This window comes from Electrophorus electricus, chromosome 4 (genome assembly GCF_013358815.1).
Source record: "Electrophorus electricus isolate fEleEle1 chromosome 4, fEleEle1.pri, whole genome shotgun sequence".
Taxonomy (NCBI): domain Eukaryota; kingdom Metazoa; phylum Chordata; class Actinopteri; order Gymnotiformes; family Gymnotidae; genus Electrophorus; species Electrophorus electricus.
In genome coordinates this window covers 31791822-31804321 of record NC_049538.1, presented here as the reverse complement: position 1 = coordinate 31804321, position 12500 = coordinate 31791822, and the positions used below count along the sequence as shown (strand labels likewise).

Genomic DNA, 12500 nt, shown 5'->3' with positions numbered 1-12500 from the left:
CCACCAGGACAGGGGCACGCACGCACACGCACACCGCCCCACCAGGAGAGGGGCGTGCACACACACACACACAGACACACAGACACACAGACACACAGACACACAGACACACAGACACTACCCCACCAGGACAGGGGCACGCACGCACACGCACACCGCCCCACCAGGAGAGGGGCGTGCACACACACACACACAGACACACAGACACACAGACACACAGACACACAGACACTACCCCACCAGGACAGGGGCACGCACGCACACGCACACCACCCCACCAGGAGAGGGGCGTGCACACATGCACGCACGCACACCACCCCACCAGGACAGGGGCACGCACACATGCACACACGCACGCGCACGCCAAACCTGTGGCCTCTCTGAGGTCCTGGAAGAATTTCTGGTTGAAGATAAAAGCCACACCACTGATCTCCTCCACCTTGGCCTCCGCTGTGGTGTTACGGTTGATGAAGTTAGCTGTGATAGCAATGGCCAACTTCCCTCTGAACTCTTTCCTTCTGAACCCTGTGGAGGAGAGAGAGAGAGAGAGAGAGAGAGAGTCTCAGTCACACTCCTTTCTTGTTTGAGTGTCCTGCACCTTGCAGTGATGAGGCTGAAATCCTCCTGTGACCCCAATGAGACCCCACATGCCACAAGCACCTGCTGATGGCTTTTATTAAACAGATTTGTGGAGTTTCTGCTGGACACTCCCAGTCTTCTGTCCCCAGCTGTGCTGCTGTGTCATGGTCTGTCCCCCTCGTGCGTGGGCTGTACCTGGTCCTTCTGTGGTTGTCTGCAGTTATTAAATCTGACGTCTCGATTGATCAGCAAATAAAACAGAACACTGATTTATCAGCAGACTACAGCTGGCGTTCTGTGGGCGACCCTGTCAGTCTGCGCTGAGATCAGACCTACGGCAGAACTTTGCTTCCATTTTGGTCTTTGAAAATGAAATGTATGAAAAGGAAAGAAAATGTAATGAAAACACCCCAAAGTGACCATCATGAGCAAATCAGAAGATTCCATCAGAAAGATGCCATCAACATACTACTACCGATGTTTATGGCATTTATCTGACGCTTTTTTCCAACGCGGCTTACAATTCTGACTGAACACAACTTGAGTTGTGCTATGGGCCTCCATCTTAACGCCAGTCAGATGTATAAAGCTTCTTTTTTCTTCCACATGTAAGGCTAATGTTCTGGTAATGTTTCTAGCAGACTGAAGGTCTGAGCTCCAGGTGAACTTCTCTGTTGAGCTCTGACTGCCTCTACTTACTCCACCACGAGTCAGGAGCTACTGTGTCATTTAATAATGACAGCGTTAATCCTCAAACAGCAAAACCAGATAAACAAGTCACGAAAGCACTAGATCTGCTCAACGCTGTTCTTAAGCAGTCAGCATTAGTAATAACCAGAGCAGAGCAAACACTTGCATGTTCAGCATATAACATCAGTGCTGTGGGATTACACACAGACAGACACACAGCCAACAGGGCTGTGTTTCTGTAATGAGACCAAGCTTTTCAGATAAGAGGCCCTCAGTGAAGGAGGAGATTTACAAAAAAAAAAACAACAACAATGTGCTCTCGTTTTGTTTACCTGACAAAGTGTTCCGCCTGCCGTCCGCGCCGATGATGACGTCAAACTCCAGCTGGCTGACGGGGTGTGTTCTGGGGTGAACCTCAACCCTCCAGCCTATTCCTGGAGAACAGAGACAGTGTCATGGGACTGCAGACCACAAGGAGCATCACTGTAACAGCTGATCCGGGATCAGACACAACGCGTCAACATACTCGCGTTCTCCTGGTCCTCTGGCGGCTCGATCAGACCTCTGAACTCCACGTTGACATGGATCTCAATACCCAGAAGAAGAGCCATCTTAAGTAGCATCAGCTGGAGCTGACGGATACCTGCAGAGAGGTGGGGCAGGAAATCATATAATCAGACCCAACTCACACATAATCGGACCCGACTCACACACACACACACACACACACACACACACACACACACAAAGATATAAATCAAACCCGACTCACACGTAATCAGACAACACATATAACTCAGACTCACTGATATGGTCTATGGATCCTGCGCAGAATTTTCCATAGAACTTCTTGGCACCGAGCCCACGGAGGTCGTGGATGGTGAAGGGCCAGAGGTGGAGGACATTGTTGCGTGAGAAGGCATCTCTCTTCTCCACCAACACCACCTTAGCTCCCAGGAAGGCCAGCTCAATGGCGGTGCGTAACCCACACGGCCCCGCCCCGATGATCAGACACTGGTGGATACAGAGATCAGACACACACACACACACACACACACACACACACACAGGATGAACACACGAGTCTCCTTCCCATGTCGGGTCCCTCTCGGGCGGTGGTGCCCGTACCTTCGAGCTTGCACATGCACGGCCTTTCTTGTACTCCTTGTGGCTGGCACGCTTGTCCAGTTTGGCCCACAGAGCTTTGGCCTTCCAGTAGTTGAGCTTGGACTTGAGTTTGTGGTAGAACACGCGGTACTCGCTTGGTTTGAGCTCCAGGAAGTCACATAGCTCCTGGAAGGACTTCAGAGTTCCTTTACACGTGGTGGCCTGCACGAAGCGGTCGAACAGCGCGTGGGACTGACCGACACGCTCTCCTGCTGATGGAATGCCTCCATCTCCCATGGTGCCTCACCCCTTGCTAGGGAAGCCGGGACGTCACTGCCTGGTTTGTCAGATTCAGCTCCCTGCTTCAGACATCCTCATCCTATGCACAGAGAAAACGAGAGAGGGAACTTTTACTGAGGAGCTGTAAGAAACGGTTGCTAAGAAACGGTTTTTAGGAGAGACTGCCAACTCTGTCACTTTGCACCAAAAGAATCAAGAAAATCACTCCCACAGATGATCAGTCATACTTCCGCGAATGGATGTTTTGATGAAGAGAACAGGAAATACAGACCAACACCGAGAGGCGATGAAGAATTGTTTCTTTATTTAGGAATCTTTCACTCGGACATGGCACATACCGGAGAGACTGGCGAGTCTGAATCAAATCGCAACCGACATCCACTGAGCTGCAGCAGGAAATTCAGAGAAATGCGACCCAAGGCATCTAGATGATAAACACACATTTCATTTTCCTGTCCAGGAAACATAAAACAGGGATCGCACTTCCAGACTGTGCAGAGGTCACTTCAGGCCACCTGGCCTACGGTTACATTACAAAAATGTTGATTGCTCACTTTGTAATGCCACGTTTCAGCTGAGACTGAAGCCACACATCTGCAGAGCATGGTCCCCATGGGAAAATCCAGGAGAACATCCTGGAACATGAAGGTTAGGTTAAGTGCAGGACACCTGAAGAGCACATAGGAACCTGGACTGGTAGAGCTACGTAGACTGGTAGAGCCATAATGGGAGAAGAGCATCTCAGGTCTAAAGGACAACCACCGACTGTGATGTAATGTTCACCCACCGGGGTGCTCAGCCGAGAAACACAGTCACTCTGGCAGCACTCCGAAGGTAAATTCACTTTGATGTTTTATTTAAGGTTAATCTACAAGAGGGTGAAAAACGTAAACCAAGTTAAACCCAAATCTCACTGAAGAGTGTGTTAATGCGTGTTTATATCCTATAGTAAACACCTCAAAACCAGCCAAAAAAAGACCTGTATAGAAACACCCTCTCCAAAAAATATCTCCCCAAGAAATTCCCCCCTCCCAGAAAACAACTCCCCCACCCCCAGGTCCTCAGACCCCCTGAGCTGTTTCTGATCCTCAGCTGAGCCCTGTGTTATGTACCAGCTCAACGACGGCATGAAACAACACGTTTCTAAAGCGTTGGTACAGTCCACCAAGACCAGTTTAACCAGCACCTCCTCCACGTATGGGTGGGACTAACGCACAGAGGGTTGAGCATCAGGGCACACCCTCCTAACAGCCTCACACGTCTGAAACGCTGGACTACAGGCCTGAGGTCAGTGTGTGTCTGTCTCAATGTCTGCTCGGCTGTACACACACACACGAGGTGTGAGCTCATGAGGTCACTAGACAGAACATTTCCCAGCAGGTTCTGGTCAGTGGAAACGTCCTCCTAGACCTTCCAAAGAAGCCATTGAGGTGAAAGAACACACTTCCAGCATATGGAGGTGTGTGAAGATGTAGGGAGGTTTGGGGAGGTATGGGAACACACCTTGAGCTCTCTGAAACAGAACTACATGAGGAACAGCCAAAGGCCAAAATCAGTCCAAAAATCCCAATGTAAATAACGCCACCTCTCCACACACACACACGAAGTTAGTGTGCAAGTTCAATGTAATATCCTTTAAAAGGTAAATCACACTGTGTTGTTCCCATGGGAACACACACACACACCAGTCAATATGCTTCAGTCTTAACTCACAAATGACAGAATCCCATCTGTGTGTGTTAAGGTGTTATTGGAAGTGTTTGAAATCCAAGATTTTGCTTTTGGTTTCCTCTAAATCTGGTGAATTATTATTATTATGATGATGTAATTTGGGGGTTACAATGAGTCCCATGTAAAGAATGTTACTGTTCCAATCAAAGATTGCCGCAAGTTTGATAGCCAGACTAACGGAGACGTTCAGAGTAGTGCATGTTTTCTTTATGACATCTTACATGTGTATGAAAATAAAGCTTTTTTAAGCCCTCAGGACCAAGTTCTTGTGTGTGCAGGAGTGTAACGCGTTCTGTCTGGGCACAGACAAAACGTCCTCCACTCGTTTACACATGGCACAGAACACCGGCCCAGGACGGCTCAGACTAAAAGACAGCAGGTGTCTGCTACTGGTGTGACCTCACTGGTCCCAGTACACTACAGAGTTCAGATTGAGATTCTCTCATCAGCACATGTGGCCTGGCGCGGTTCATCACCGCGGTGTGTCAGAGTTATGCGAACACTCCAGGTCACTGAGGTCAGCAGACCTTGAACAGGCTTTTGCTACAGGTGCTCTGAGACATTGGAGTCATTTACCTATGAAGGTTTGTCTGCACTCTGGGTCTATAAATCAAGGCTGAACTCTTACGTCTGTCCGCTTGTGATCTAGTGTGTGTGAGAGGTTTGCTGTCGTACTGGGGCTTGTTAAGCTGTCCTTGTTATATCACTGTGTGTTTTATGTTTATATTTTATTTGTGTTATTTTGTTATTAGTAGCTTTTTATGGCTCTATATGCGTTCACCACTATGGTCTTGACATGTGTTACATAGAGAATTGGCTACTAGTGTCCAGTTGTCCAAACCAATAAAACACTTTATAAACCAGTTCCAGACTGGGAGTCTTTTCCTTTAGTCCAGTAGTGAGTCCACAGTCAACAGAGCAGAACTGGTGTGTTTGTGAGGGGCAACACCTTCTCAACTCTGTCCAGGTCTTTGCACTTGAACCGCCCCGGTGATGGAACCGCCTGTACTGGGTCAGTCTGAAGACAGGTCAGGCGTCATTAAACTGAAGTGACCTCTGAGTGCTGACTCATTACAACACAGGACATCGTGTCACTGTATTTCCATTAAATCTCTCCAGGTAGGTTACAGTATCTCTTACACACACAGACACAGACACAGACACACAGACACACACACACACACACAGTAGTGTTGGCATGGCACCAGCCAGGGCCACATGACACCTCACGCCTCTCACAGGAAATAAACACCAACAAATACTAAATGGAAACACACATTTAGGAAAAGGAGAAAATGTCATTTCTCTGTCTCACTCTGTTTTTGCTCTATAATGAATCTTCAAGCCTTGTTGAGTGTGTCACGATCTAAAATAAGGTTACACTACGTACATGTAGAAAGTCACCTCACCTGTGTTCATGTATAATGACACCGCACTTCTGTTTAACAATACTACAGTCATGGCCAAAAGTTGAGACTAGCACAATTTTGGTTTTCACAAGGTTTGCTGCTTCAGTATTTATGGTGGCAATTTGCATGAACTCTAGAAGAAAATGAACTTAAATCACAAAAGTTACAGCATTCCAGCCACTGCATTTCAGCCCTGCCACAAAATGGCTTGCTAACGTCATTTCAGTGATCTTCTCGTTAGTTCAGGAGAAAGTGTTAACGAGGATAAGGTATGTGATATCACTGCCATGCTGATTAGAAGAGTAGACTGGCTGCTTTCAAAGGGTGGTGGTGCTTGAAGTTTTCTTCTGGTAACCATGGTTACCTCCAAGGAAACATGTGCAGTCATCATTGTATTTCATCAAAAGGGCTTCACAGGAAGAACATTGCTGCTTGTAAGAGAGCACCTAAATCCACCATTTATCAAATCATCAAGAACTTCAAGGAGAGAGATTCAGTTGCAGTGAAGAAGGCTTCAGGACGCTAAGAAAGTCAAGCAAGCGCCTGGACCATCTCCTAAAGAGGATGCAGCTACAGGATTTGGACACCACCAGTGCAGAGCTTGCTCAGGAACGGCAGAAGGCAGGCGTGAGTGCATCTGCATGCACAGTGAGGCGAAGGATTTTGGAGGACGGCTTGATGTCCAGAATGGCAGCAAAGAAAAACATCAAGGACAGATTGACGTTCTTCAGGAAGTACAGGGATTGGTCTGCAGAGGACTGGGGCAAAGTTCTTTACTCCGATGAAGCCCCCTCAGTCTGTTTGGGACATCTGGACAAATGATTGTCTGGAGAAGAAAAGGTGAGCGCTACCATGAGTCCTGTGCCATGGCAACAGTGAGGCATCCAGAGACCATTCACGTGTGGGGTTCCTTCTCATCCAAGGTTTGTGCAACATTCTCCCTAAGATCACTGCCATCAATAAAGAATGGTATCAAAACATCCTCCAGGAGCAACTTCTCCCAACCATCCAGGAGCAGTTTAATGATGAACAATGCTTTTTCCAGCATGACAGAGCACCATGTCACAAGGTCAAAGTGATAACCAAGTGGCTCGGGGAACAAAACACTGACATTTTGGGTCCATGGCCAGAAAACTCCCCAGATCTCAACCCCACTGAGAACCTGTGGTCAAAATGTTTGGCCACGACTGTACACTTGTGTAATCATGATATTACGCTTCTGTTTAACTATATTACACTTGTGTAAACAAGTGTGTGTATATCTTTCATATCTTTCACGTAAAGAGAGAGAGAGAGAGAGAGATGAGAAAAACAAACGTGACTTCTGGCAGGAGAGAGCATTCATGAGCTTACCAACCCAACACAGTGAAACGTTGTTATGATGACATTCTCTCTGTAGTCCCCGCTAACACACACTTCCTCTCCCATGAAGGAAACGTGGCTGTAACTTCTCCTGGGTTTTCACAGGCTGTTATTCACTCAGAGCAAATATCACTCAGCACAGCAAAAACGTTTAACCCGCCGTGTTTACACGACATGAGCACAGCACTTCAGAATCAAGTACCCTTCGGGCGGAGCAGAGAGTGGGTGGAGCCCCCACGCACCGTACAGGAAACCACACCTGCACCCATGGAGATGATGTCATCAACCTCCGCTCGGGCACGGCCACGTGGAGAGACCGCCTGCTGTTACTGTAGCAACAGCTGAGAGGGAAAATGACATCACAGGACACAAGCTGACGATCACTATGGTGACAGAGAGGACACTGAGCAGCACTGCCAGGTGGAACATGAGATGACAACGTTAGTCTCGCTACACACACCCTGACGTTACAGTCTCTGTACACGCACACACAACATCTGCATCTCCCTCACCCAACAAATGCGTGTGGTTAACCAGGGCAAGGTCTGGAAACCTCAGAACACGGGAGGCACGTGACACCACATCCGATCACAGAGCTACTCAGCGCTGCATTAACAAACAGGCAACACAAACACAAACTTGGACCAAAAGGACAGAATGTGTATTCTAGAGAAGAGACCCACCAACACTCCATTACGCAAAAACACAGGTAGACTATGGTAGTCAACTACACAACCTGAGAACCTCGGACACGGTGAGGACCTTTGTAGACGAGTCCATGTTCCAGTGCCAGAGATACTGCAGAACAATTCGTTGCAGTCAGGGCTACAATCCAAACAACCCCTCACCCGGGTATGGCACAGTAACAGGTGTGGAGCAGTTACGTCTAATAGCTCAGTGGTGAAGGTACTTCACTTGTAATCGGAAGGTTGCTGGTTCAAGCCCCACCACTACCAAGTTGCCACTGTTGGTCCCCTGAGCAAGACCCTTAACCCTCAATTGCTCAAGTTGTACTCAGACATAATTGTAAGTTGCTTTGGATAAAAGTGTCAGATAAATGCTGTAACTGTAAATTTATGAGGCAGAGTTGGATATTTTTTATTTTAACACTGATGTCAGTGTCTGCTAAACCCCACCAACAATGATCATGTGATCAGAAACCCCACTGGTAAAATGCTGGAGGACTTCTGATATTCGAATAGCAGGTTTGTCTCGGGCAGAAGAGCACTGTGACCCAGAGTAACACCTCAGCTCTTTAAAGCACCATAAAGGAGAGAGGACTAGGGTTTAGGGTTAGGGTGACCCTAACCCTCAGCTCTTTAAAGCACCATAAAGGAGAGAGGGCTAGGGTTTAGGGGTTAGGGTTTAGGGGTTAGGGTAACCTTAACCCTCAGCTCTTTCCAGCACCACCAATGAAAGAAGGCACAGGCTGGAACTGACAGCTGATATTCCAGTAACCATCTGCGTTCCAGATTCCCACCCACAGTGGTTTCTCCTCTTATTCCTACACGGATCACGGTGGAATCGGCTGGGATCTCTGCACACTGCCATTGTGGTCCTCCAGTCCTCCAATTAAAAGAGCATGCTTAGAGACGGTTGCTAAGGAAGTGGGGATAAGAAGGAAGTGTGTGAGTGTGGTGCTGCATGCCAGACTCCCTGAGGACGCGAGCGCACAAGGGTGGCAGCAGCCCGGAAGCACACATGCATTCATCACAGCAAGACTCCGAGGACACTGCAGCATTCTGGGAAAAGGGGACAGCACAGGGTCAGGACAGCATGGGACAGGGACAGCTGCCCTCTGGTGCTCCGCTTCTGAGAGAAGAGCAGAACCAAACCGAGAGAGCATATGAGTAACAAATACTGTGAATACCCAAAACACGCGAGTGAGACAGACGTGTTCACAGCAGTTCAAGGGTCATTACGTTTCAAAAACTACACACCGTCCACATGCAAATCCCAACACTGGCAGCACAGCTATGTTGTGCTCTGACACACAGATTTCTCTCACGTTTACATTTTATAGTCACCAAATCTCAAGTCTGGCTTACTAGAGCGTTTATGATACTCGTTTTATCTCTGATAAGACGAGCAAACAGAACGCAGCGGTCAGAGCCACGTGAGACGTCACTGGATTAAGTCTGCTTTAGCCCTAAACAACACCCACATATGCCAGCGCAAATCCAAGACATTCTAGCACACAGGCCTGCTCTGTTTGGGGAATAAATGCTTTGAATATTTGGGGTGTCGGAGGCCAGTGGGAGTGTCCACACTTTCGTTAAAGCTGTGGGCTTTATTAGGATCAGACCTCAAAAGGGAAAAATGCCAAAGATGTGAGAGATTACTGATAAAGGGAACAGAGAGAAACCTAGCAATCACCTAGCAACCACCGCCTGCCTTCACCACTCTAACTCACGTCTCGCTGTCGGGACGCACGCAGGACTCTGCTTGACTTGACGGACCACCTGTTTCTGCTTTACGCGCCAGGCCATGCCGCGTCTGATCAGACAGAATCAGAAGAGACCACGCAGCATTTTTTAAAAGGAAAGACAGCGGCAGTAAATTCCTGAGCTCATAGTAAGCACAGAGTAACAGGCAGAGGTTTAACACGCTTCCTTTTAAGGTCATCTCAGCGCCCACGTCCAGTGTAACCACTGACAGACTCCACAGCACCGTTTTGTGAGAAGACAGTTCCTGAATCCCTCACCCTTCTGTGATAGGTCTGCAAAACCAAGACCTGGCCAGTAATCTGCTCCAGGCATTTGTCTTTAGACTTGTGTAACGCTGACCTGAGCTCCCCTGTGTCCAGTAAACACGCTGTCCCCCAGACGAGAACATCGCCCCTCATCCTGACGTTTACACCACTGTAATCCACCGTTTTCACACTGAACCAGCAGGACACCTGCTTTCCCAGCTATGTCCCCTCGCACTCGAGCTCACTGACCTGTCTATGGGAAGAACACTAATCTTTGTCCAAGATGTCTGTCAACCAAGAAGCTCTCTCAGAAACAGCATACATCTCTCATTAAAAACATGTGTGTGAAATGCTAAAATGCCGTTTATTCAACACTACACCTACCCCATTTAGGAGCGAGCCTTCCCTGAAGCCTGATACATTTATAACATTTATCTGCTGCTTTTATCCAAAGCAAATTACAATTCTGACTGAGTATAACTTGAGCACTTGAGGGTTAAGGGTCTTGCTCAGGGGCCCAACAGTGGAAACCTGGCAGTGGTGGAACTTGAACCAGCAACCTTCTGATTATTATTCCAGTACCTTCACCACTGAGACTCTACCAAGAGACCTACAACCAACACTGTGGTGCACGAGCGCGCAGAGCCACCTGCTCCCGCAGTAAACACGCGACCAGCATCACCGACTCAGTGGCTTTGGGAACCCAAAACAAACGGCGAGGACTGCGATCACGCGCTAAAACTCTGCAGGCGCCGTTTCCCTGAGAGTAGCGGATCGGACGGAGTCTGCTGCAGCTCTAACCGTGAAAACGGAACACACGTGATTACAACACTGCGGACCGACTAGTCGGGCGCTCTCGGTCCTCTAAAGGGAGTTCCGTCGGTGTGCCGTCATCGATGACGTCACAGGTCCATAGAAACGCGAAGGCCCCGGAGCCAGATAACGTGCTGGGAAGAGCTGGTCCTCCCGCGCCAGGACAGCCTGGACGAGCCTGCCAGGACGCTGCACGCGAAATGTGTCGGTCGCTCTGAACACAATACGACGCGATCGCGCCACACACACACGCGCGCGCGCGCACACATTCAGTGTTGTAGCGACGAGCGCCCGCGCTCTGTTGCCTCGTGACGGGTCAGAGGGACGGCGCGATGACCTCCGCGCGCCGGAGTTAGTACAGAATTTCACGAGCAGACGGATGCAGCTCCGTGCGGCAGATCTTACCTCGTCGGATCCTAGAAACACGCACGAGATCCACTCAGCCGTCGGCGGAGTTTCTCACGCGCGTAGTCCGGACGCGTTTCCTCGCGATGGCATTTCTGATCCAGTTATAAACTACAGATGTCTCCAAATCCCCACGGTGCAGCTGTGAGCTCGCTCTTCTTCTCCTTAATCCGTGTTTATTCACGATCGCGCTAATGGGTGACTCTGAGCAGCCGACGGGCGCATCTGCGCGAGAGACGGGGGTCGCAAGCCTGAATGTTCAGCAGTTCTGAACGGACTGTTCAGTCTGATCCGTGCAAAGCGCAGTAAGCAGCGTGTGAGACGCCTGCGCGTGTACCGAGCGGAGGTCTCGCTCTGCCCGACATTCACGCGGACGTTGTCACGATTTAACCCGGTTGGTTTCCTCCAGTGACGTGATTTGGGCGGCTACAGGGCACGCGGCTGCGGGGCTCGAGCTGTCGCGGGATTCAGTGTGTGGTTCCTAATAAATACTTTATAATTATAGTACTTCTTATTAATTCCAGAGGTTTAAGCTTGTCGTGTTTTTGTAGCACGCGCATAACAACAAAAGCCGAAGTGCTGTGTGGCAGTAGTGAACGGTCCTCCCCCACGCGCGCCGGGACTGCAGGGACAATCTCCGCGCAGCGCACGTAGCCCCGCCCACACAAAACAGAGCGAGCTTTGCAGCGCGAGCTTTGCTTCGCAGCTTTTTCTGGTGTCTTCGTGCATTAAAGGTTTTGGTGGTGCTGGTGCAGTATTGGCTCTACGCCCAACCATGAGCTGAACAAAGATACTTTAACGCAAAACCTAACGGATATGTTAAAGGAAACCTGTAAGACTTACAACCGTTTATTATGTACAGCGGCGAAGCACATTCTGTAATTCTTGGTTTTCTGAATGTAACTCACTGATTAAATTATCTTGCACTTCTATAAAGTCTTGTTAATAAATTAAAGCAATCCAAAAAAAAATCTGCATTTGGGTTGTAAAAGCAAATAAAGATTTGGGCAAAGCAGGACGTGAACAGTCAGGAAGGTCTCAGTGATTACATCCAGTAATATAGGAATGTGAATTTAAGGTGACTCAGGAAAGCAATGAGCCTTCATCAAAGCCTGCTGCTCCTGTGTTTGTGTGCACACAAACCCATAAAACCAACCCAGAAGAGCCAACAAAACAATGAATACCTTTGCTTTTGTTGAAACTCCTCATCAAAACACCAAAATAACCACTGCAATGACCCCTCTTTTGTCTGTCTTGGAAAAGCAAAGAGATGCCAAATTTATAGAGTCTGTGAAGGAGGTTGCAACCCTGGACACTGTGTCTAACCTCTGCAAACAATAACAGACTTCTAAAACCAACGTCTTGAGGTATGACGTGAATCAGCACTGTGGTGGGAAGCTTCGACCGGCGTT

General features: G+C 48.6%; 1 protein-coding gene across 10 annotated transcripts in view; it reads right to left on the bottom strand.

Moving 5' to 3' along the window:
* mical3a (microtubule associated monooxygenase, calponin and LIM domain containing 3a) overlaps positions 1 to 12112 on the bottom strand; it is a 52790-nt gene extending 40678 nt beyond the window's left edge. For 5 of the 10 annotated variants that reach the window (XM_035525169.1, XM_035525167.1, XM_035525170.1 and 2 more), the window contains exons 1-6: positions 11089 to 12111; positions 2398 to 2755; positions 2076 to 2283; positions 1796 to 1912; positions 1602 to 1703; positions 370 to 525 (exon numbers count right to left, since the gene is read on the bottom strand). In XM_035525169.1, coding sequence (XP_035381062.1) covers positions 370 to 525; positions 1602 to 1703; positions 1796 to 1912; positions 2076 to 2283; positions 2398 to 2673 — 859 coding nt within the window. In that variant the 5' untranslated portion in view covers positions 2674 to 2755; positions 11089 to 12111. Of the gene's footprint in view, positions 1 to 369; positions 526 to 1601; positions 1704 to 1795; positions 1913 to 2075; positions 2284 to 2397; positions 2756 to 11088 lie in introns of all 10 variants that reach the window. The other 5 variants (XM_035525174.1, XM_035525175.1, XM_035525166.1 and 2 more) reach the window with 4 other exon arrangements.
* Between the last annotated feature and the right edge of the window lie 388 nt (positions 12113 to 12500).